This window comes from Hetaerina americana, unplaced genomic scaffold, assembly GCF_022747635.1.
Source record: "Hetaerina americana unplaced genomic scaffold, ioHetAmer1.1.p SCAF_1, whole genome shotgun sequence".
Lineage (NCBI taxonomy): Eukaryota > Metazoa > Arthropoda > Insecta > Odonata > Calopterygidae > Hetaerina > Hetaerina americana.
Window position 1 is genome coordinate 88669029 of NW_027286069.1, and position 23410 is coordinate 88692438.

Here is a 23410-nt window from a genome sequence, read left to right on the forward strand (position 1 = left end):
CCTTTCTATTCATGTAACCGCCCATGAGTTCCCACAATCCAAGTTCTCATTGACTGAAGTCTTTGGAATTGTTAATTTCTTGTCTATTTAACTTACAACACATTTCATAATATGAACATTCGACTGTTTTACTATCTGCCTACTCATTTAAAATCTGATGGTATCCAGAGTTTCAAGAATAGAGTATATACCTGGTTACTTGCTCACCCACTTTACTCATTGGATGAATTCTTTTGTGATAATCTTCATCGCATTTAAGAACTTATGTTTATATGTTAAATAATATTTATATTGACGATATTTAATATGGTTGTACCATTTTTCAAAATGAATCAAGTTTTTTTATTATTATTAAGAATTTATCAAATGCTGTTCTATATTCCTGCCATAAGTAAACATCAGAAGATTTTGTGCTGCTGTTTATCCTTGATCATCATAGAAAGATTTAACTACATGAAAACTTTCACAATACTATTTCTGTTATTTTATTCATCAATATATCTTCGGAATATGTTATTAAAGGAATGACAACAAAAATTATACTATTCTGTAGGTAATTTCATGAGCTTCCTCAATACACTCCCAGCAATTTCAATAACAGAGGTTTTTTTATTTAGACTCGTCAAATCTCAATCTTTATTAAATGGCTAAGCAAGAGTTGGCAGAATAAGTGGGACATAGGAGGAATGGATTCGGACAGGAAAAAAGAGGGCAGGAATAGGTCAGAAGAGGTCACAGGTATGAGCTAGGAGAGTTATGTACCTGTCTTACTCCAATTCTGATCTTGAAGATAAATAAAAACCTCAGACTTAACAGTACCACCATCCACCATGTATTGTTGTAGTACACCTTTCTTCCATTGTTGTGTCTCAGGAAATAATCTTCAAGGGTGCTTGCAAAATTTTAATTTTATCATAACAAACTTATGATACTTTCCACAATTTTCCGGCAACAAAAGCCAAGAGAGACACTGCAAAATGCAGTATGGATAATAAACCAAAATATGATTTATGGTCCACTAATATGGAAGAGGATCAAAAAATTACAAAATTCAGACTAGGGCACACCAAGGCATCATTATGCTAGCGGTATTTTAGGGATGGGTACAACAAGCACAGACCATTGTGGACTTTAAATATCTATGACTGCACAAAACAATCCTTGGAGTCATACAAAGGAATACGAGAGTGAGAATCAACCACCATTCAAATTCATTATATTTATTGAAAAATATGAGGTTAAATTAACAAAATTCATTGAATCATTGCTATGATAGATATTCAAATGTTACAACATGGCTACATAGTATACATAGAATTACCATTTTATTTTTGTGCTCGGCTATTTCAGCATACCAACCAATAACCTCATAGTATTCCTTTTCCCGGCAGCAGACACTTTATCTCCAATAGCAACCTCACAATGGACAAGCTCTATGCAAATGTAAGCGAAATGGTGTCATTAGGCACATAAATATGTACTACATAGTACTAGACTTACTTGCAACAACATTCATTTCAAATCCTAGTCTGCCAAACACATCAACTAGTATAGTGAAATAGGCAAATTGCCACCAAGGCTGTCATTCCTTTAAGGAAATTTTTATTATTTTGGAGTATGGACATGGTTGGCATTAATAGCCAATTAATTGAGCTAAAAATATTAAATTTCAAATCACCTCCATTTCTCTTCAAAATTGATGTTTTTTAAAATATATTCTTTGAAATTTAATCGTATGACCAATACATTGAAGAAAGTTTTCAAAAAAATATTCTGAAACTCATTTCACTTTAATAAACGCAGAAAAAATATTTCAATACAAAAGTTCCCCAGCAATGAACCTTAACTTTCACCTTCAATATAAAATTCAGAACGAACATGATGCTTAACTGAATATATGACATTGGATTTTTGATAATTAACTACCAATACCAAACTGCTGAGTTAACTTAACAGTGATGAGACTCGTTGTTCACTTGCTACTATCAATATTAAGCCTGTGATCAGGGCTGGTGCACTAAAAAATTTCCAGCAGATTTAACACTGGATCAAGGGAGATTGGTCCTCTTATGCAAACGCTCTACTGCTACATCATCCACTGAGATAAGCTTCTCTATTGGGATTCGGGAGAGCTCTCCCTCTACGCAATCGGGACGAAGCCAATCTTCCTTCTTCCCACCACCTTGCCCCGAATTATCTTTATTCGTCGCTTCCTTGCCGGAGGTAGCTCCTTCCTTGGCCTGGGCATCCCTAGCTCTCCGCTCCTTTAATTTCAAGGAGAATATCGCCACACTCCTTGCCCTTTTCAACAAGCTTCTCTTCACTCTCGACTTCTTGGCTGCCAACTCCTCTGCAGCCCTTTCTGCCTCAGAAAGCTCTGCTGTCGGAGCAGATGGTGTCGTCGCAGCTGAGGCTGTCGCTGTTGGCATTGCTGGGGTCACCAACATTGTTGTCACCTTTGGTTTGGCACCTAATCTCTCACGATCTTCCTTCAGGGATCCATCCACTGGTTCCCGTGGCTGCCTCCTAGCACGTACAACACCGTGACCCTCCGTCGGCTTTTCGGGTGTGCTCCCCGACCTTTGCCTAATCCCTTCGCTGGCCAAGTGTGACCTCTCTATGCTTGAGAGTGTCTTCGTGCTGTCTGCGGGAGAGCCTGAAGGAAGAGAACCAGATTTATCTTTCTCTGGGGAAAACCTAAACTTTGACCTCTGCTGGTCAACCCATGGAGGTGCTGATCGGAGGAGATCTGAATCAGATGATGCCGACAGTTCTTTGGGAGGCACAATGCAATCTGTGCTGTGCCTAATTGCAAATTCCCCGTCTCGAGCACAGTGTGCATCCGGCAGGGAGCCCATGTCACTCGCTCCATTGATGGAAGATGCACCACGCCCGGAACTGGCCCTCCCAACTTCCACCAATCGACGGACCCAATCTACACCATGGGGGCCGATGGTCAAGTGGTGCCCCATGATGGGGGCACTGGCCTCCACTCCTGGGAAACCCACCCCATCCCTGCGACTCCTCCCATCCCCATCGCTGCCCGACCACTCCTTCGACTTCTTGAGAGCACTCTTGCCAACTGGCGAGATGGCTGGCTTCTTGACAGGGGTTTGTTCCACGACTTCTTTCACTGTCATGAGCGGTGGCTCTTCCACAGGAACAGGAGGGGCCACTTCATTCACAGGAGTTATCAAACTCGGCATACTCTCATTGGAGGATTTCTCATAAGGTTTCTTCTCCTCTTCATCTTCAACCTCATCTGTGCTGTTAACACTGCTAGCAGGAGACACGACAAATCTGCAAAATATTAAGTCAGATCAGTACAAAAAATATGCAAAAATTATCCCCCCTCCAACTTGAAATATATAAATATATGTATATACCTTCCAATGACCAGGTTAGGTGAGGAAGAAACTGTCACATTTGTGATTCCATCCGAGGCAGGAGGGGGAGTAGTGGACGAAAAACGACGAAATGCTTCTCTCCTCGAGAATTCTACCTTGGCCATTTCTGTGGCAACCCATTCAGGCAGGTCCGGAATGGCATAGGTGATTACCAATCGTAATATCAACATTATGTGCTGAAAGGAAGGGGTACATATCATCAGCAAGAATTGGCATTGAAAGAAGTGATACAACAAAATTTCTATTTCTACTTCAAAATTCCAACCAACCTCAAGAATAACAATTAGAAGAATAGTCTGAGTTGTAGACATCTCAGGAAACATGCGGTGAACTTGGCCTGAGAGCCCAATCAGGGCACAGTTCACCAATACAGCCATTAACCCCATGACTTCCATGGCATCCTATAAAAATTAATAATGCACACTGATAAACCTAAATACAAATATTAATGCAAACATTTGGCAAAAATATCCAAATGCTTACCTGCCATGTTCCAATGTTTGGAACTCTTTGGCCAAACGGCCTTTGAAAAATAAAACATAGCTTGAAGGCATCACTGCGAATTTCGATCACATTATTTAGCAATGCACACAATCCAGCCATAGGAAAGGCAGATGAAAATAAAACAACATATCCAAACTGTATAAACATTTCTAAATGGTCTTCAAATGTCCCATCATACTATAAAGAAAGCAAAGTGCCATTGCATTAATAAATAAACCTGATACAAACATTCCATGGGCCGTACTCAATATTGAGACAGGTGGATGCAGTAATAACAGTTCTTAATCAATATATTCATAATATCAAATACCTTATACAACGAACTCTCTAGTTCAGCTTGATTGACACTTCTGTTAACAATTTGTCTCTTTGGATGACTATTCCCATCATGCCCAGAAGTCTCTTCATCAGCTTTATCAATAATGCTATCTTCTTTTTTTTCATCAGACGGACTTAAAGCACCAAACAGGTCAAAACTTAGCTTAGCAATGCGAAACTGCTCCAAAAGATAAGGCAAGGCAGACTCCTTTATGTTGCCAATGACTTGTCTTGCTATTAGCAAAGCTGCCAATTGCTTCAAATGATAAATGGAAAAGGAATATTTTCTAATTAGAAATCTCCTTCTTCTAAATGTTCTTATATAACTTTAATAAAGGTGAGCACATAGAAAAATTACCAACCTCTTTCAACTTTTCTTGATCTTGGAGGTAAAATGCAATATAAAATAATGACAGGAAGGAATTCACAAACTGGAACTGAAAAAGGAAATGAGGGTATTAGGAAAAAAAAACCTTTGAGATACACTGAGCAAGCACTTCTGAAATTCAATCATAAAACAAACAAGTACCATAAACAAATAATACTTAGAAGTTTTTTCTTCATACCATTTTCTAGCGTGATCTATCAACCAACCATACAGTTGAATTTATACTCAGTTACGATAGGTTTTCAAATGAGTTTTACTTCAGCATTACACTATAACACGAGCTACGTAAGCATAAACATATATTTTGTTTCATTCAAAGAACCATGACATAAAAATGCTAAACATATAATAGTGGTTTGGTGAATATATTTCACATATAAATGGTGCGGTATTTTTTACAAGTTGAAAAAGAAGCAGATAATTAATTGAATACAACTAAGGCTCAAAAACATACAACCAACATTAAGTACACTATATGCAACTAAAAAGATGAACACCACAGAGCTACAAAATCAATCTTATGGTTACAAAATTAATTTCTGGCTTGAAGATCATGCTCACAATGCAAGTTGCTATACACAATAAAGCATTATAAATGTATCTTCAGATACAAACCAATGCTACTTTGACGATAAGATGGTTTTCATACTTGGTGTCAAGCCTGTAGTTTTCTGGTTAAAAAGAAGAAAGAATTTTGATGTATTTATAGTATTTGATAAAACACTAAATGTCCCACAATCCTGTTAACATACTAAACATTACCAGACATTTTTCTCCAAGGCCATCCGAATACAGATAAAGCTTGTTTTGTTCATGTTCATTCCTCATACTACAACACTATAGAGTCCCATTTATTGATCAAAAACATTCATGCTTTATCCTTGCACTTAAATAATACCTAACTCAAATGCCCATCAAAGAAACACTGATAGCACATATGGGTGACCCATAAATCCCAAATTTGTCAGTAAACATTTTTAGTAAATATTACCACCCATGTAGTGCAGCAGTATTTCATTTCCTTTGTCACTCAAATTATTACTTAGCTCCACCAAAAGAAAATAATAAATGACACTTCACACCATTAACACTCCCCCAAGTAGTAATGATATGCTTACTTGGGATTTTCAGGTCACCCCACAGATTAATATTGAAATGTTAGTTAACTAAATATGAGACAAAGCATGACAAACATTGTTAAACATCACAAATGTTATACCTCACATTATCTATCAACAGAAATCTATGAAAGAAACATAAATACAAATGTCCATTTAGTAGAGAAAGGAGAAAATATGACAAGAAGATTTAAATTAAACTATGACATCTTAAGAATGAGAAAAACCACAAGATTTCAAAACAATGTTTATAGCATTAGTGTGAAAATCAAAGGAATCAATGCTAAAACTGCTATAGAGTAGGTAAATTTTCATAGCATCAGTCTAAATGCATTTTTGCTAAGAAAGCATTAATTATGACACAAATATTAGATTATTGAAATTATATTAGATATTGAAGCCAATGCAAACATTTTCCGTGAGGGAAAACCCATATCAAAACTGTTTACTTATAAGTAAAATTAAGATGATATCTTACCATACTAAATAATACACCAACTTTGTATAAAACATATAAAAGTCTGCTGAGAATGTAGTAAAGATTTCAGATTAATTCATATATCCTATGTACAACATCCTTATTACTCGCCCCAAGTTACTAAGGAGAGACAAAATAATCACTTGGAGAATTTTCCTCCAATTAAACGAAAAATTGCATTTCTCAACACAAGAAAATTGATTTTTTTAGTAAAAGATTGGAATTACTTGATTAAAAAACTTGGATTAAGGCAATATCATATTTCCTCAGGCTTACATTGTGATGAAACAATCTTGTGTCATTATCTATAAATTTATAACAATATATAAACTTGTTTATACTGCCATAATCCATAAAAAATCATGACAAAATATTTAGAAAAAACACCGCTGAATTTTTTTTTCTGAAATTATAGAGTTGACTCTGACATTACAGTCCCATCATTGGTGGATTAATAAAGGAAGTTGGAGCTAACCCAGGTGAGTGGTGAACATTTTGCTTATTTAACTTCCTTTTGTGCATTGGTAAAAATCATTGAATGTATGAAAATAATTGGGAATAAATTAATGCAAATGTTTCATAATGAATACAATGTACTATGGCTTAAGTTTCAAAATACTTCTTTTTTCATATGAAGGTGCCACACAAATTTATTAATCCATTCAAACATGGTTCAGACTCACTTGGGTAAATGTGGGTTGACCAAAATTCACAAGGAAAAATAAAGAAAAATCACAGTCTCCACATGGTTTATGAAGGATGGAAAATTCAGGATAACTTATAAAAATATTGAAATAATAAATACAATCCATACTGTAACATAAACAAAAAACTTTCTGACATTCCTGGAGGGATAAGAGCTGGAATTAGTGTCACGTGAATTGAACATATTATTTTGCGAGGAGATTATTCATGATCATAATTAGTACACAAACCAAAGTGGATAACATATCACGGAATCCAGATGCTTGATAATTATAGGTAACTTCCATGCCATAAGCAGGCAATAATAAATCTTATGCATGACATGACTGGTCAAGCAAGTCAAATTGATCAAACAGCATACAATACCACTTAATGATTCACACCATACAATTCTAATAAGAAGTTACAACAACATTCATGTCTGCAGTGGGAATTCAATGAAAAAAATAAAAGAACGATTTCCTGATTAGCCAGGAATTAGTTACCAAGATGAATTATATGCCACACAAATGTAACAGACAAAAGTACGAGGGTCATCCGGAAAGTAGTACCCGTTCGTGAAATAAAGACACAAAAGTAAATATTAACAAACATAAAAAATTTTATTTGAAAGAGGATACTTTAAACTACTTCTCAACATAATCTCCAAGCAAATTAAGGCATTTGTCATAACGTGTGACAAGTTTCTGTATTCCTGCTGCATAGTCCTTCGCCGCCAGCTCATTGAGATACGCGAGGGACCCATCTTGCACAAATTTTTGCATAATGCAGATGGTGTTTAACAATTTCATGAACAATTGTTCGAGAAACATTGGGAAAATGCTCACAGATGTCATCAATTGTGACGCGCCGATCGTTCCTCACGAATTCGTCAACTGAGCTCACCAGTTGGTCTGTAATGACAGACGGTCTCCCCGAACGCTCATCGTCGTGTGTGTTCCCCCTCCCCATGTTGAAGTTGCGACACCACCGCCGAACAGACGACTCGTCCATTACATTGTCTCCATACACCTCCTTTAATTGGCGATGAATATCACATGGGCGAACGTTTCTTGCATTGAGGAATTTAATCACTGCCCTCACTTCACAACTGGCGGCGTTCTCAATTTTTTTAAACATTGTAAACAATCACAGAAACAACACAGGCAATGCTAGCGTCACGCAACTTGGCTCAGAGAAGGCAGACAAGCCACTGAAGCTATCTGACCTCGTCCAGCGGCTACTCGCGTCGTCAGCACTTCATGCGGCACGAACGGGTACTACTTTCCGGATGACCCTTGTAAAATACAATTATAGCTAAAAAATAGATAAGTATAGAATTTTGAATTTAAAATATTTTGGAATGGAAAGTTTGCCTTTCTCAGTGAATTCAGGGTATTGGCTTTGATTGTAGGTTTATAATTAAAATTAAACTGTGAAGAATTTCCATAAGATCTCCCTCTTATTTTCGCACTCAATTAATGTTTAATTTGATATTTCACACTGCACTGAGTACGAGAAAACTATTCAACATGAGTGGTCTTTCTTTTCCAAATTTATTGGAAATATTCTGCAGGGGAATCTGGGGCCGAATAAAATGCAGCCCACTGTGAATTTTCTGTGTTTCCAGGTTATGATCATCGGATGATCCTTGATTTAGACTTGTCTTGTTCAGGAATTTTTTTTCTCTTCCATAACTACTCATATTAGGACGAATACTCCTTGAGTCAATGAAATTGGAATACCTTATCCTAACGACATCCATCCTATCAAAGACAAACTGTAACTTCAGATGAATCAATGCTCAGTTTCACATTACCTATGAAAACAATTTTCTATCTTTCGATCCCCATTTCCAATGTTATCTTCAGAGACAAGGTACAGCCTTAATTTGACCCCGACAGCCTGAAATTGTTATGGCGAATGCCTGATTCCCCACACTCCTTTACCTCAAAAACATACTTCCTAAGTGAATGACCTAGGGGGAACTTACTTCCAGCCAACGGAAAATTTTAACTATATATTTAGACAGATTTGGTATGACTGAGATTTATAATTTAAGTTTTTACCCATTCCTGCATGTGCATAAATACAACAAATGGAATAGAGAAAACATTCACTTTTTCGCAAATCATGTTGGATATAATTTATTTTTACTTAGAAGATAACACACACAAATTAAAAAATGCAAAAGATAAAGAAAATTATTTTAATCAATAATAAATGACTTGATTAAGATTCATTCAAAGGAAAATACAGCTGTTATTAAGCTATGTACGTATTGCCTAAATAATGAACTTTGAAGTTATGAAAAAGACATGAAATCTATCAGCATTAATGACTGTTTCACTTTATATACTTCAAGTTTTATGCATGTCAGAGCATCATAATCTAGTAGTCAGGGGATTTGGCTACTGACTGGAGGAGATGCTCCTGGAGACTTTGGATACCCTCAGCTTTGATCAAACTGTGTGATTCATCAGGAACCAGATCTTCCTGGGAATCCACAGGTGGCACACGGAAAGCAACTGGCCTCACCTACCCGGAATGCGTGAATTACATCTGCTTCATATGGCTTAGTATGAGCTAACGTCTAGCCTCAACAATCAAACCAACCTTTGGAATGTTTACTGTGTTTTTTATGTACTTATTAATCTCCATCGCACTACTGCTCCTTTTATTCAATAGTTAGAACTTTGTTTTCCTGCTTAAACCATTTATCCTTCACACAAAATAATAAAAGATCACCTTCTAACATGAAGTAGTAAAATAAATTCAAAAATCTAACACCATAACACTGAATTTTTTCATTTATTAAATAAACAAAACATTATATACTATCCTAAATATTGCAAAACCTGTGCACAATATCCAATTGAATGATTTTCTAGTGTATTCAGGTTTATATGAGCAGAACTTGGGATTCTAAAATTAGTGATTAAAATACAAGTTAGAATTTTGAAGCTATTGGTTACCTAAATAGAATATGTATGCAGAGTGAAAGTTGTGCATTATGCTCTGGAGTTGGAGGTCCACTTCAAACAGTCAGTATATTTTCATTGTAAATAAGTCTGTTCAGTGGTAACCTCAAATAGAACAATTTCCACAAATATATCCTTTATCCTTTGCACAATCTTAGGGAATAAAATGGTTAGACACTAATATTACAGTTTTACTGTAATAAGGAAATTCACTTACCTCGGTCATTAAGCCAGCAAGCAACCTTGTGATATGCCTCATCCATGAGTGTGATCACAACTGCAAGGAGAATTTTCGGCAAGTAGCTCAAAAAAAATGGATAGCCACGCTCTTCAATCTTTTTATCCCACCATTCCTGTTAATCAGGGTGAAAAATTTATTCAGTCAACAAAAATATCAGACAAAATAAAATATACCAATACACTACACTATATATTTTTGCACAAAAAAATCCTAATATGCTTAGTATATGTTTTTGCATGTTTATATTTCATATGCATTTTGAATAGTTCAATACTTGAGAAACACAATAATAATGTGGTACATATTCATAATATTTGAGGAAAGAATTTTGAGTTTAGAATTGAATACACAAATAATTATAGCATGAATGGTTTGGATATTTTGGCAGTTTCAGGCAATATACATATAACGATTACCATTCGGGGTGTCCAAATCTTCTTATTTGCTTCAATCAGACATTCAAAATTTGAGAAATTCAAATCACATCCAAAAATGTTTTTATGACAAAGAAAATACTAAATAAGGATTGCATACAATTCATAAGCACATTACTTTGTGGCAGAGTAAATGAGCATTATGATATAGCATATGAAATGGACATGAACATTTCAAAGATTAGTGATTATAACCCAGAGAACATTATATCAAAAGGACACATGTCTAAAGATAATGTGACCTTTGCCCAAGAGAGATATGAAACATTTAATAAAAAAGTACTTTAAAATCACTAACATAATAATAAGATTAACAAAAAAATCAATCAAACATTAACAAGAAATAAGAACGTGCACTCATTACTACATGTTATACTCATAAGAGCATCCATGAAAATGATGAATGAGGACTGTACTGGAACAAAACACTACATAGCTATAATACAATAATCTAATCTAACACAAAAAGAAGAACAAAAATTCAAATTACACTCCCCTTGCCACTGGGTTAAAAGAGCTCTGGAAACAAAAATACTGTGTTTGATGGCATAAAAGACACACCTTTTTTTCTAAAATTATGGATTAAAAAATCACCCGCATCTTATATGTGAAGGTTTGAACTCCATGGGTTAATGTTTTATATGAAATGTTATTATTAACCCAGATTGTCAGAAATACCTATTTTTACTCCATTCTATTTATATCATCATATTTACTTATATTATCATCATATTTACTTATATTTATTATTCATTTGAGGAATTTTGTAGTTGGGATAGTTATTATTAAGCCCATCACAATTATGTAACGTAAATATTGTGTTGCTCACTTCTGCAATGTTGAAAGAGTTGTGTGCAGGCAATGAACTTGATCATATTTCATCACAACTGATCCTAACAGAACAGTGTGAGCTCTTCTTACTGGATGAAATTATTTAAAAAAATTACCCCAATAGATATGACAACAGAAGACAAGAGAATAAGCTATAAAATTCAGTTTAAAATATGAGTATTAGACTAAGCTAAGGAACATGGAAACAGAGCTGTAGCAATGCATTTCCATCCATGATCTTCCTAAAATATACGAACTATAACTTAAGCCGGCGGGGTGTCTCACGAACTGCTGAAACTATTTTACTGGCATGTGCCCTGCTGAAATAAGGGAGCATCTTATATGCTGTCAAATATGGATATAAGGGTGGTTCAACAATTCTTTATAAAATTCAAGAGATGGCACTCAGAGCATAGGAAGAGGTTTGCTTTTAGTAAGCCTCATCTCTCAATAGACTACTGTTAAAGTTTCATATATAGTATTTCCATCAAGTGGTTACATTTTCAGAGTCAATGGAAGCAACAAACTTTTGTTCAATTAGAAAACTGGAAAAAAGTGAGTTTAATGTGGTGATTAAACACTTCTATTTAAAAGGCTTATAGCTGAAGGAGATGAAAGCAGAGTTGGATAAAGCTCATGGCACATATGCTCCTGTATTTGCGACTCTTTGGTTTACAGTTGGGTAAATAGTTTAAAACATGGCGGTACATCCACAAATGATGAACTTTGTCCAGGACGTCTGGTGGAAGTGACTTCTTTTGAAGTGATTGACAAATTCACAATATGGTTGTGAGTGATAAACGAATCAAAGTTTGTCTAATAGTTGAGACCGCAGGCATATCGAAAGGTAGTGTTTCCAGTCTTGCAGCAAAAACTGGGTGTAAAAAAAATTTCAGCAGGAGGCATGTTTGCCCCCAGTTGAGAATAAACACAATCATGTGGTTGATTAAGAGGCTGGTTAGGCATTTTTCAATTGCAATCCTATGAGTTTCTGCATTGGTATATAACTGCCAACAAAAAACATTAACTACTACACCTCTCGGTGGTCCTCCGTATATATCCATACATACAACATTGTTTTATGAATTTAATTGAATCCCTTTATCATTCATCATGAGAAAAAATAATTAAAGACAACCTCCAAAGTCAACTTTCTAGGAAATTATCTTCAAGTCAGCTTGATAAGATACCAAAGCTCATGTGATGTTTTAGTATCAATAAGAAGAAATGTAGAGAATGTGGATTTTTTATATGATTAAGTTACTAACCGATTTTTTATAATTCAATAGTAGTTTTCCCCACATATTTAAATCAAAATTCATACTATTACATGCATTATGGCCTGTCTACGCACTGAATTCATTCTAATCCTAGACATAATGTACAAACCTAACACAACAACTTTACACATGTAAATTGTCGTGAAATGCCATCATGTACCAATCACCATTAATCCCCTAATAAAATGCTATTATTATCCTTGGTTTATGTGCTTCAGTGAGTTCATATTATATGCAAGCATTAATACATTAATAGAATTACACAAGCTTCAAAGGAATGCAGCATCCGATGACGCCCGTAATGCCAGCTCTAATTAAAGTAATTTGAACAAATGTTGACAGAATCAATTTTAAATTGATAACAACAAAGTTCCACACATCCTTTGCTAGAACACCACAATTTCAACTATGGATGACATTAGAAACTAATGTGTATGACTACAAAATTTTAAAACTCATAGAATGAAATCATTACCTGCAACTGTAGGATGAGAAACATGACAATGAATACCACAGATAAGCACAAACAAATTATAGGCACGCTGACAAAATATCGAAATACATTTCTTTTCCAAGCTGGGTATGTTGGCTCCATACGGCCAGTTACTGGACTTACTTCTAAGGTACCCTGAAAACGAGACGAAAAAACATATCAACCAGAGCCATCCATCCAGCCATCAGAATAAAAAATGCCATGATCATATATCAGCATAAAAACTTTGGATATACATAACCATTCAGTAATATTACACACTCTTTTAGTTTATGTCAAAATACATTAATGTCTAAAAACACTTCACATACAATTTACAACTCAGGAAATTACATACTGTTTATTTATATTATATATATATATATATATATATATATATATATATATATATATATATATATATATATATATATATATATATATATATATATAAACAATATGGGCCCTAGAGCCATATAGACAAGAGGCAGAATACAGTTGAACTGCCTGCTCCACATCTTATACATTTGTAGTATGATATGGAGGAAATTCATATGCACATACATGTGAGCATAGCAATACATAATTTGGCAATGGGCCACCAGGTGAGAGGAGTTTGAGATGGATACTAGTTATGAATATGCTTTTGAGGAGCAAGAGCATTGAACAAAAAGGAGATGAGAATGCCACAAGCATGTGGTCCAATTCCTAACTAACAGCTTCTACTTCAATACCTAAAACCCATTAAAGAGAGCATAGATCCAAATTCATCACTAGAAATTAACCCGTCAACCCAAGGCCAATTCAATTTCACAATTAAGATGCATAAAATAATTATGAACCAGGGCAAGCACCCCCTCACTGCTTCCTCATTTCACTCCCATGCCTATTTTCCCTCCATAGCGTACTCCATCTCCTCTCCTGCAACCAATATACATCTTTCTACATTGGTGACTGTTTTCCCCCCTTCTTCCCAGTACTGCCCATGGTCCTCCCCTCCACAGCCCTCAAATTCCTTCCACCAAAGTCTAACCCCAAGAAGGCCCACAAGTAAGGCCAAAAGCTTGCAAAAGGCAAAAAAGCTTGCAAAATATTTGCAATATGAGTGTCCTTTCACTTGTTTTATATATAAATATATAGTATTTCGTGTTTTGTTGTTCAATCCATGTATTATAATGCCCTCAAGAGTATGCACGTGCGTGTATGTATAGATATATGTGGATAACGAGTACAGATGAAATAATATCCCCACTATATCAAACTTTTCTTTGATTTCTTGGCTATTTAATACCTCTTTTATAATGAAATTCTTAAGGATTAACTGATTGCAGCACTTTTCCACTTGATAAAATTTTTATTTTACGACCGGGTTTCGATGTATCATATCATCTTCAGGTCAAATTACATTCTACATAGATATTACATCAAAACCTGGTCCTAAAATAAACATTTTATCAAGTGCAAAAGTTTTGAGGCATTGTAGCAATATCTGAAATAATTTTTTTTCTTTAACTTTTCCCGATACTTTTTATACAAACCTTGTATGTATATTTATAAATTATTGCCAAAGCTAAGGAAACAAATTTACTTACAGTGAAAAGAGGACGAGGTTCCACCAAGAGTTCATCTCTTTGGTCAAGAGTGCCCCACCGATAGGCTAATTCTGCACTATACCTCTTCCATGCTTCCAGGTATATACTAGCCCACAGAACATTGAAAAAGGAGAATAACACAAATCCAACATCTTCTAATGCTTGATCAGCACCACAAAAGCCGACCTGTAATGAAAAGAACTATGTTAAAATAACTGACAAACATTTCAAGGCCCAGGGATGAATTTTAATCATATAAATTAAAGTAATAAAGTATCCTAAATTTGCCAAACAATTTTGCTAGTACAAAAACAGGATAATGATTCACTCCCACGTTCTAAATTATTCAGTTTATCAAAATTATCAGGCCTTTTAGCCCAAAGGGTAACATTTTTAAAAGTTAAAAGATAAATTTTGACACAACTATCTATAGTAGTTACTATGCTGATGGTAGGCCATTCCCATGTTATGTAGTTACTTAGAAAAAATATAAGATTAAAAAGAACACCAAATAAACTCACTCTAACTTATGCAAAATGGAAGGAAAAATCCCAATGTGGGTGCAAGTACTTGACACATGTTAAAATGGATGCATAATGAAGGGCTGCTTTCTTTAACCTTTCATAAATCATCCAATAACGCCATGCGAAACACTTGAGCTAACTTTACATAATTAGATGTTTCTGTATTTACGTTCCCACTAATCTACGTTACTAAAATTCAAGCATCACAGATATGAAATAAACAATAGTTATGCACCAGAAGTAACAGATATTTTAAGTTTTGCATTCATTTACTTTCTGAATATGGAGATATATTGATAAACCTCATTTTACTTCACACACACTCAAAACCTTCACCTTAATGGATCAGATGGAAGAAGGGACTCCTACAGTCTCAATCTCGTCTGAATAAAGCCGAATCATCATTATTAATAAAACTTCACCCGTTTTCATATTCTGACCCATTATAATCAGTGGGATTTGGAGGAAGTATGCTATTTCTGTCGAGACTGGAGTTTTTTTAATACCTGGGTGGGCATGTTTTAAAACAACTGTATCATGTTTATCAGGGGTGAATGGCATTTTGAAATCCGGGATCACTATCGTTCTCTTTACATGGACACTAAGAGTCCTCAACACTTAGGGGCCCAGTGGACAGGCAGGGATGGGGGCAGAATTTGGATTTTTGACATCCCTGGGTTAACATTATGCTGATAGAAAGTATGTACCCAGTGAAATTATGTTCTGTTGTACCTTTACAGAATTACCGGTAAACAAAACTTTAATATCCATAAATGTATTTAAACCATCTGCAACAATACTACATAAGATGTATGCAAAATATTAAAATGTATATAAAATTACAAAAATAGTTAGATACTATTTCTGAAGAAATTAATCTAGTAGCAAGAGACTAATTAATCCCCTTCAGTATTCACAGCAACATACTTTATAACCATCATTAATGATATGATAAAACTAAATTTTACTCAAAATGTCTATAAACAATGTAACCACCACAATTGAAATATTATAATCTGTTCTTTCACAAAACCAATTCACTCAAGATTACTGGAGCTTCATAAATGGGGCAAAACCCATAATTATGCTCCATGTCAAAACTGATCTATTTGTATGTATGTACATTGCAGTGATTTTTGAAAAAATTATGTGAATATTTGGAATAAAAAAACATCGAACAAAAAAATTTTTACAAGCAGCATACAATGGAAGATTTATCCGAAAGCCCATTAACGAGAGCTATGAAATCCTCTGGGATGGAAGCAACTAATAGCCATGCAGAAATGTGGAGAAAATAGACATAGCTTACCCAAAAAACAAACCCCACCACAGCAGGCACTATCAGAGCTGTAGTGTAGTGTCCCAGCCACGCAAAATACATGGCTATCTTCACTCCAAAGTAATCACATATTGAATCTACAAAGAGAGAGAGAGTTCAAGAGAAAGAAGAACAAGATGCAGGGCCATACTTACAGGCAGACAACACAAAACGCTTTCAAAACAAAATAAAAAGAATTTGGGGATGGCACTGAATATAACATATATATTACAGTTACATGGTGTTAATTTTCAATTTTGTGAAATTACACGTAGGTATCAGTATTTTACTATCATGTAACTGCTTTGTATGGTAGGCAGGCAAGATATCATTGTATTCATGGCTTTTTACCTTGCATGCATGACTTATCAATGAGACTTGAATCATGGATAGCAATGCCACATGAAAAGTTATTCACATTTCAAGTTTGCCGCACAACATTCCATATGAATCGCCAAAGTAACAAAATAAAGGCTAAAAATTACTTTTCCACTTTTCATTTGGCAATGCTAGTGAGCGATTTAAGTAGACTAATTATATTATGTCACTACAAATTGTTTTTAATTGACCAAAGAGACTTGAAACTTTTTCACAGCAATTTTAATTCCATCAAATGTAGAGCAACTTATTTGTTAAAAGGTAAGTTCTATAACAAGGCGAGGTGATATTGACTGCTTCCAATGATGTTTTAGCAGGTATAATGTGCTATAGCAGGGTAAGAAATGAGATATTTCCTGAAAAGTTAGGGACAGGTAAAACTGCCACTCTAAGGTGCATGAATGTGCTATTTTTTTATGATAAATTAGCAAAACTATCTGAAAAAAGCAAATGAAATTCTAATTTGAAATGGCTATCTTTGTAAATATTTTATGAGCTCCAATGGAAATAATACTATTTTATGCCAAATTATTCTGATATAGCTTGAGGTATACATGTTATATCTCGTAAGAATCAATAAAAAATGGCAGTATGATATGTCACATAATATCTTCAATGAAAATAAAATACTAAACATGATAGGTTTTATGAAATTAAAGGAACATATTGGAGGTATAAGGGTGTAATAAAATCAATATTTATGTAATTATGCTTGAATAAAATAATGTATCCTTGTTACTCTTCAAATGCAGAAAAATTCTTTATCATATTTTAAGCACCACTGCATTAAATTTCATTTTTTTGGAGAGGAATGGTATGAAAAATACACTATCGCTTCTAATGTCACAAGTCTTCCAATTGGTTTACAATTTTAATTTTCCCCAATGTTTACAACAAAAAAGAATGCTTGTCCACCTAACATGAAAAAACAATAAAAGAGAGAAAACTGACTGAAATCAATTTAAGTGCCCGTGTCCACGGTGAACTGACAGCAGAAAGGGTGACATTTGTAATAAGTTGCAACTACAGTATTTTCATGTTGCCTTCATTACTTTCTGCATAAAAAGATGAAGTGCACAGGCTTTCCTAGATGTGTAAGGAGTACCAAAAACTTAAAAACTGCTCCAGGAAATACAGCCCTTGAAAGATGCATCACAGTGCGCATAAACTGTACAGATTCACACAAATGGGAAAAGGAAGGAATAGTCAAGATATGGGGAGTGCACCGCTGAAAATGATTTGCTTTCCACTCAGAACATGCACTTTAACACCACATTACCACACTCAGCCATCATTCAAGAAACATCTATCTAACACCAAAACTACAGATTAAAAGAAACAAAGCCTTAAAGTGAACAGGTAATATGGCCAAAATCCCTAATAACTTTGACGCGGTCATGTATGTATTCCATTTTAATTTCCCTTGTTTAAATTCCCATGTCTTTTGACTGTAAAAGAGATGTTTAGCCTACATAGCAAAATTTCTTAAATTAATGTGACCAATGTATTAACTATAACTTCAAAAGTTTGATATTAAAATAAGTAACTACTTTATTAAGTGTAACTACCCACAAAAGTGTTCTGTGATATTCAGTGATTTGACACATTTAAAGCATAATAAATAATCTATTCAATGATTTAAGAATATTTTCTTGGATGAAATGATTACATTTAAAAAATAGAAAGTAATTGTGTGAGATTTAAAATATATTAACCCAACATGAATGTAAAAACAAAGACAAGTAACACTTTTCATGAAACTGATCTTCTCAACAACATATGACATTACCTCTCCTCTACATTGATACATACATCTCTCTCAATACCAACTATACCAACTAAAAATGAACGAAAATCATAGACACTGTCAATTTATATAAAAAATATACAGTAAATCCAAACAAAATATATATTCATCTCAGGAAACTAATATTTCAAACTAAAAATATGAACTTATAAAGGAGTAACTAAACTGCAGATAACAAGATCCTTGAGAAATTTGGCAGAGAAATTTGGAGGAATCAAAGAATAGACATACTTTTAAGGTTGCTCCAAATTTAAGTGAAAAATTTGGAATCTTTTGAGTCTTTCAATAACATTGCTTCAAATGTTTTGAAATACACTTTTTCCTAATTACTCCTAAAAATATAAAAGCCATGTATAATTAATACGATAGTTTTTAAAAATATCCCTTTGCTACTTAATTGATCAAAGTTGGCATCTCAAACCTTCCCTGTTAAATAAAATTAGGAGTAAGTATATTCATGATAACATTTTTTCAGGAACTGAATTTTTTTAATCAGCTCTTTTTTCCCTTTTTCATGAAATAAAAATTATGCTTAATATGGAGCTATTTTTCAGTTGCTTCCACAAGTTGTCATTGCTAATGGGATTTCTTTAGAGAAGTAATAAAGCTTCTGTATTTCATAAATAGAGAAAAAAGAACTGATTAAAACAATATAAAAACACCATACACACAGTAATCAACCCAAAGGTCGATTTGGTAGTTGATGGTAGAGTTCACCCAGTACTAAGCCTGACGGCATGTGTAATTCACACATCAGGGTAGGGGGTCCAGTTCCTTTCCTGGTGCTGGTTATGGTTTCCCAGGAAGATCTGGTAGTAGTAGTGTTTAGGGAAAGCAACCGACAGCCGAGGCCATTTGTGCCATTAGGGATGGACAGGAAAGGATGAAGGGTGGAGAGAAACCCGGAATTGACATTAGCCTGCTCTTTACAAAAGACACCAACAGGTTCGCAGGTTAACGTCCCATCCGACCGACGGCGTACTCACTCAAAGTGCCCTCCACAAAGCACCTCAAGTAGGGATCGAAATACCACTGAAAAATATTCAACACCGCCGGGATTTGAACCCGGGCCTTCTGGGTGGGAAGTCAGTACAAAAGCTACTGCACCACTTCAATCCCCAGGAAGATCTGGTGCCCAAAAAATCACACAGCTTGGGTGGAGCTGCAGGTGCCCAGAGAATGCCCGGGAATCGAACCCGGAACACTCCGGTCAGTAGTCTAACGCTCTACCCCCTGGACTACCGCAACCCATTAAAAAAACAATATAGTTACTGCAAAATGTTATCATTAAAACACTTCCTCAAAATTTTAATATAAAAGGGAAGGCTTAGTTATCAACATTTAGCTCAAGTAGCAAAGCAATATTTAAAAAACTAAATACATTAATAAAACAAATGAGAGCACTCACTTATTTAAAATTCTATGACTCTCAGTAATCAGCATTATATCTAGCATAACTTTTGCTTTGTGTGATGTACATATATGATTTTTATTTGATTTGCCTTAAATACCCTCAATATCATTTTTCATATTTTTATTAGCTACATTTGCTATCACACATAGGACAAAATGAAAGTGGCAGTAAGAGCTTGCAGAAATTACACTGTTTTCTAACAAAAAAATTAATTTTAAACAACATTTGAGAATTTGTGAAGGAAAAATCTAAATTTCCAATGCTATTCTTCTTCTTGATTAAATTCAAACTAAACATTAAAAAGCAACAATAGCACATTGTGTTTCAAGTGTAAACTAGTACCAAGGTTTAAGCCTTATACCTCATTGAAACATCAGGCCTTCCTCGGATAAGCATTGTCTTTTCAATATTCGGCATTAGATTTAAAAAATTAATACTAGAAACAGCAACTAATCTCTACATGACATATTTCTACTGGGCATGCATATGCAGAATATTAAACAAAATAATATAAGGGAAGATACCACCTTTGTAGATTGTTAATTTTATCTTTTTTAAGTAAATCAAAATTCTATTTATGTTTAAATTATTTAGGCTCATTAACATTCTGACTGCTATGGAAAAAGGAGTCATCACAAATTGCACAATTCAGTAGCCTATTCCAACAATTGGCAGGAAAAACTGACAAAAGGTGAAGTCAAAATTTAGATGTCACAATTTTCAGTAGAAATTCACATAGTCATTGCTGTGCCCCCTTTTTTTATTTTTTTTTAAACTCTCAATATTTACTTTGCATCTGAAGAGAAGTCACAATTTCTCATTAGCTGGTGAACAACATGCAATTAGGGCTGGATGTGTGCCATTACCTCAAGAAACATTCAAACTCCTAATAACTGGAATGGCCATCTATACTCCATTCCATTATACATATTCTATACTTTTTCCTGAGTGATAATTGAAGTTATTCCATTTTCAAATGAATACATTATTTCTACATATGACTATTATGCCCATACCTAATAATATAGGTGGTATTTTTAAAGGGAGACTAAGAAACAACAATATTACCATGGCACATGTACCAAAGGACGTACTTCACTTACCCATTTCATACATTTAATGCTTTATCAGATAGCCAGAGTGAGTAGCCATGGTGTATCAAAAATGAACTCATAATGAGTTTCACATTCATAATATAAACATTTCTGCCTCACTAATGCCTATACTGGCAGCATTTTAATGGCTCTGGCGGAAGGCAGCATTTTATGCAGAAATGCATAAAACAAAATTTCTAGCATTTTTAACAATCAATATCCAATGTCGCACACAGACACAATGCAGTTTCCATAATGCTGTTTAGGTCCGTAAAACAAGTTAGCTGATTGTGGACAATTATCTGTTCTAACTTGCTGCAAATAAGTACCGCTCTTTCATTCAGTAAACAAAAACTGGCTACTCGTGTATTACATGGCATATTTGTTAAACATGGAATAAACTATAAAATAACTTTACCTTCATCCATTAGCCTTTTTCTTCCTAGCTTAACATTAAAATAGGAGGGCAAAAACTAGAACAGGTGGAACAGTTTACGTATCTCGGTAGTGTTTTGGACCAACACGGTCAAAGTAGTACGGACGTAAGGAGAAGAATTGCGCTAGGCAAAGAGGCTTTTACAAAGAGGAGGGAGTTGATGAGAGGGACTTTGAGTAAGGATGTTAAGAAAAGACTCATAAAAACTTTGATATGGAGCATAGCGGAAAAGTGGTATTTGAAGCAGGAGGTTAGATGTAGACTGGAGGCTTTTGAAATGTGGGTGTGGAGAAGAATGGAGAAGGTGAAATGGACAGAGAAGAAAACAAATGAGGAAGTACTTGGTATGGTGGGCGAAGAGAGGGGTTTGTTGGGAGCAATACTATGGAGGCAGGAAAAGTGGATGAAGGGGGTATTTACCGGCAGTGGGATGTTGAAGACTGTGATTGAGGGGAGAATGTTGGGCAAACGAGGAAAGGGAAGGAACAGGATAAGGATGTGGGACGGGATGAAGGGAGGAAGAAAGTACTCAGAGATGAAGAGGGATCTGATGTAGAGTAGGATGCTAGGATTTTGTGTTTTGTTAGGAGTCACAAAATGTTTCATTCAGTAGCTGTGTCCATCCAAAAACCTACCTTAACCGGTAGATTACCTAATAATAATAATTCATCCACGCCCAGATTCCCCAGATTCAAATCTCCAAAAAAAGATACCACTTAAGTCATAATATGCATAAGATGAAAGAGGAAACACAGCACTGATCAAATTCGCTAAGGTCTTCAAGCATTTAAATATCACACTAAAAATTACTAAAGATCTAATATTACTGAGCAGTAAAATCCATGTTTGCATTAGGCTGTGATGGTTTACGTGCAGAAAGCTCTCAAAGAGGCAGTGCATGTTGGCCACTATATATGTGTGGAATTGGATATATTTGAAATTGGACCTTACTCTGCCCACAGGCTTAAAGCTATAGGTATTATGTTGCGATGATGCTTTAAATTTTGAGCACAGACAAATTAAAATTCATTATTTAGAAAAATTTACAGACGAATTAACCCTGTGGGTACATGCATCTAGTATGTTCAACATTCCTAAAATTAGGATGAGATGCAGTATTTTAAAATTATTTTGCTTCCTTGTTAAGTATCTGCTCATATGAACAAACCAAGCATGTGGCTGAAGGGGCATGCAGAACTTACGATTAAGACATAGAATTATGATTAAGAAACTAAAAGGAGAAAGTATCAAAACTACATACGACCAATAATATATGTACATAATTCTAGGAAATTCAAATCATTTTTTTTAACCAAGCTAATTAAAAACATGTATTGCTAATTATACAATTTAACTTTATAATTGAAGTATCCCTACATATCTGTTAGACTTCAACCTGCATCCATTAAAAACATCCTATTTGTTAGAGAAAAGTTGCAACATACCTTGATTGTCCTAAGTCTACCAAAAATTTATTTTAGCATGCATCCTAGTACAAATTTACACAATATTCTACTTAAGAAGCTGATTCTTTCATGGGAAAACTGCAGCATTTGAGTCGCATAATGCCTAATAAGCCTTAGGGAAAAACATTTTGCCTGGTAGCACCTGCAATCAATGGTGTTATTTGATTGGCTTAACAATTAGGCAAATTAGGGTAAAGTTATTTCAAGCTGTGAGGTCACACCTTCCTCATTCTATACACATTACC

At 34.7% G+C, this 23410-nt stretch overlaps 1 protein-coding gene across 1 annotated transcript in view; it reads right to left on the reverse strand.

Moving 5' to 3' along the window:
• Nucleotides 1-1031: 1031 nt before the first annotated feature.
• Nucleotides 1032-23410, reverse strand: part of wwk (white walker) — a 34349-nt gene continuing 11970 nt past the window's right edge. Inside the window, exons 6-16 of the mRNA XM_071592751.1 lie at nt 16562-16668; nt 14729-14914; nt 13140-13292; nt 10096-10231; nt 5233-5288; nt 4592-4666; nt 4222-4485; nt 3891-4088; nt 3677-3808; nt 3387-3583; nt 1032-3300 (exon numbers count right to left, since the gene is read on the reverse strand). Of these exons, the coding sequence (XP_071448852.1) occupies nt 2049-3300; nt 3387-3583; nt 3677-3808; nt 3891-4088; nt 4222-4485; nt 4592-4666; nt 5233-5288; nt 10096-10231; nt 13140-13292; nt 14729-14914; nt 16562-16668 (2756 nt within the window). The 3' untranslated portion in view covers nt 1032-2048. The remainder of the gene's footprint in view (nt 3301-3386; nt 3584-3676; nt 3809-3890; nt 4089-4221; nt 4486-4591; nt 4667-5232; nt 5289-10095; nt 10232-13139; nt 13293-14728; nt 14915-16561; nt 16669-23410) is intronic.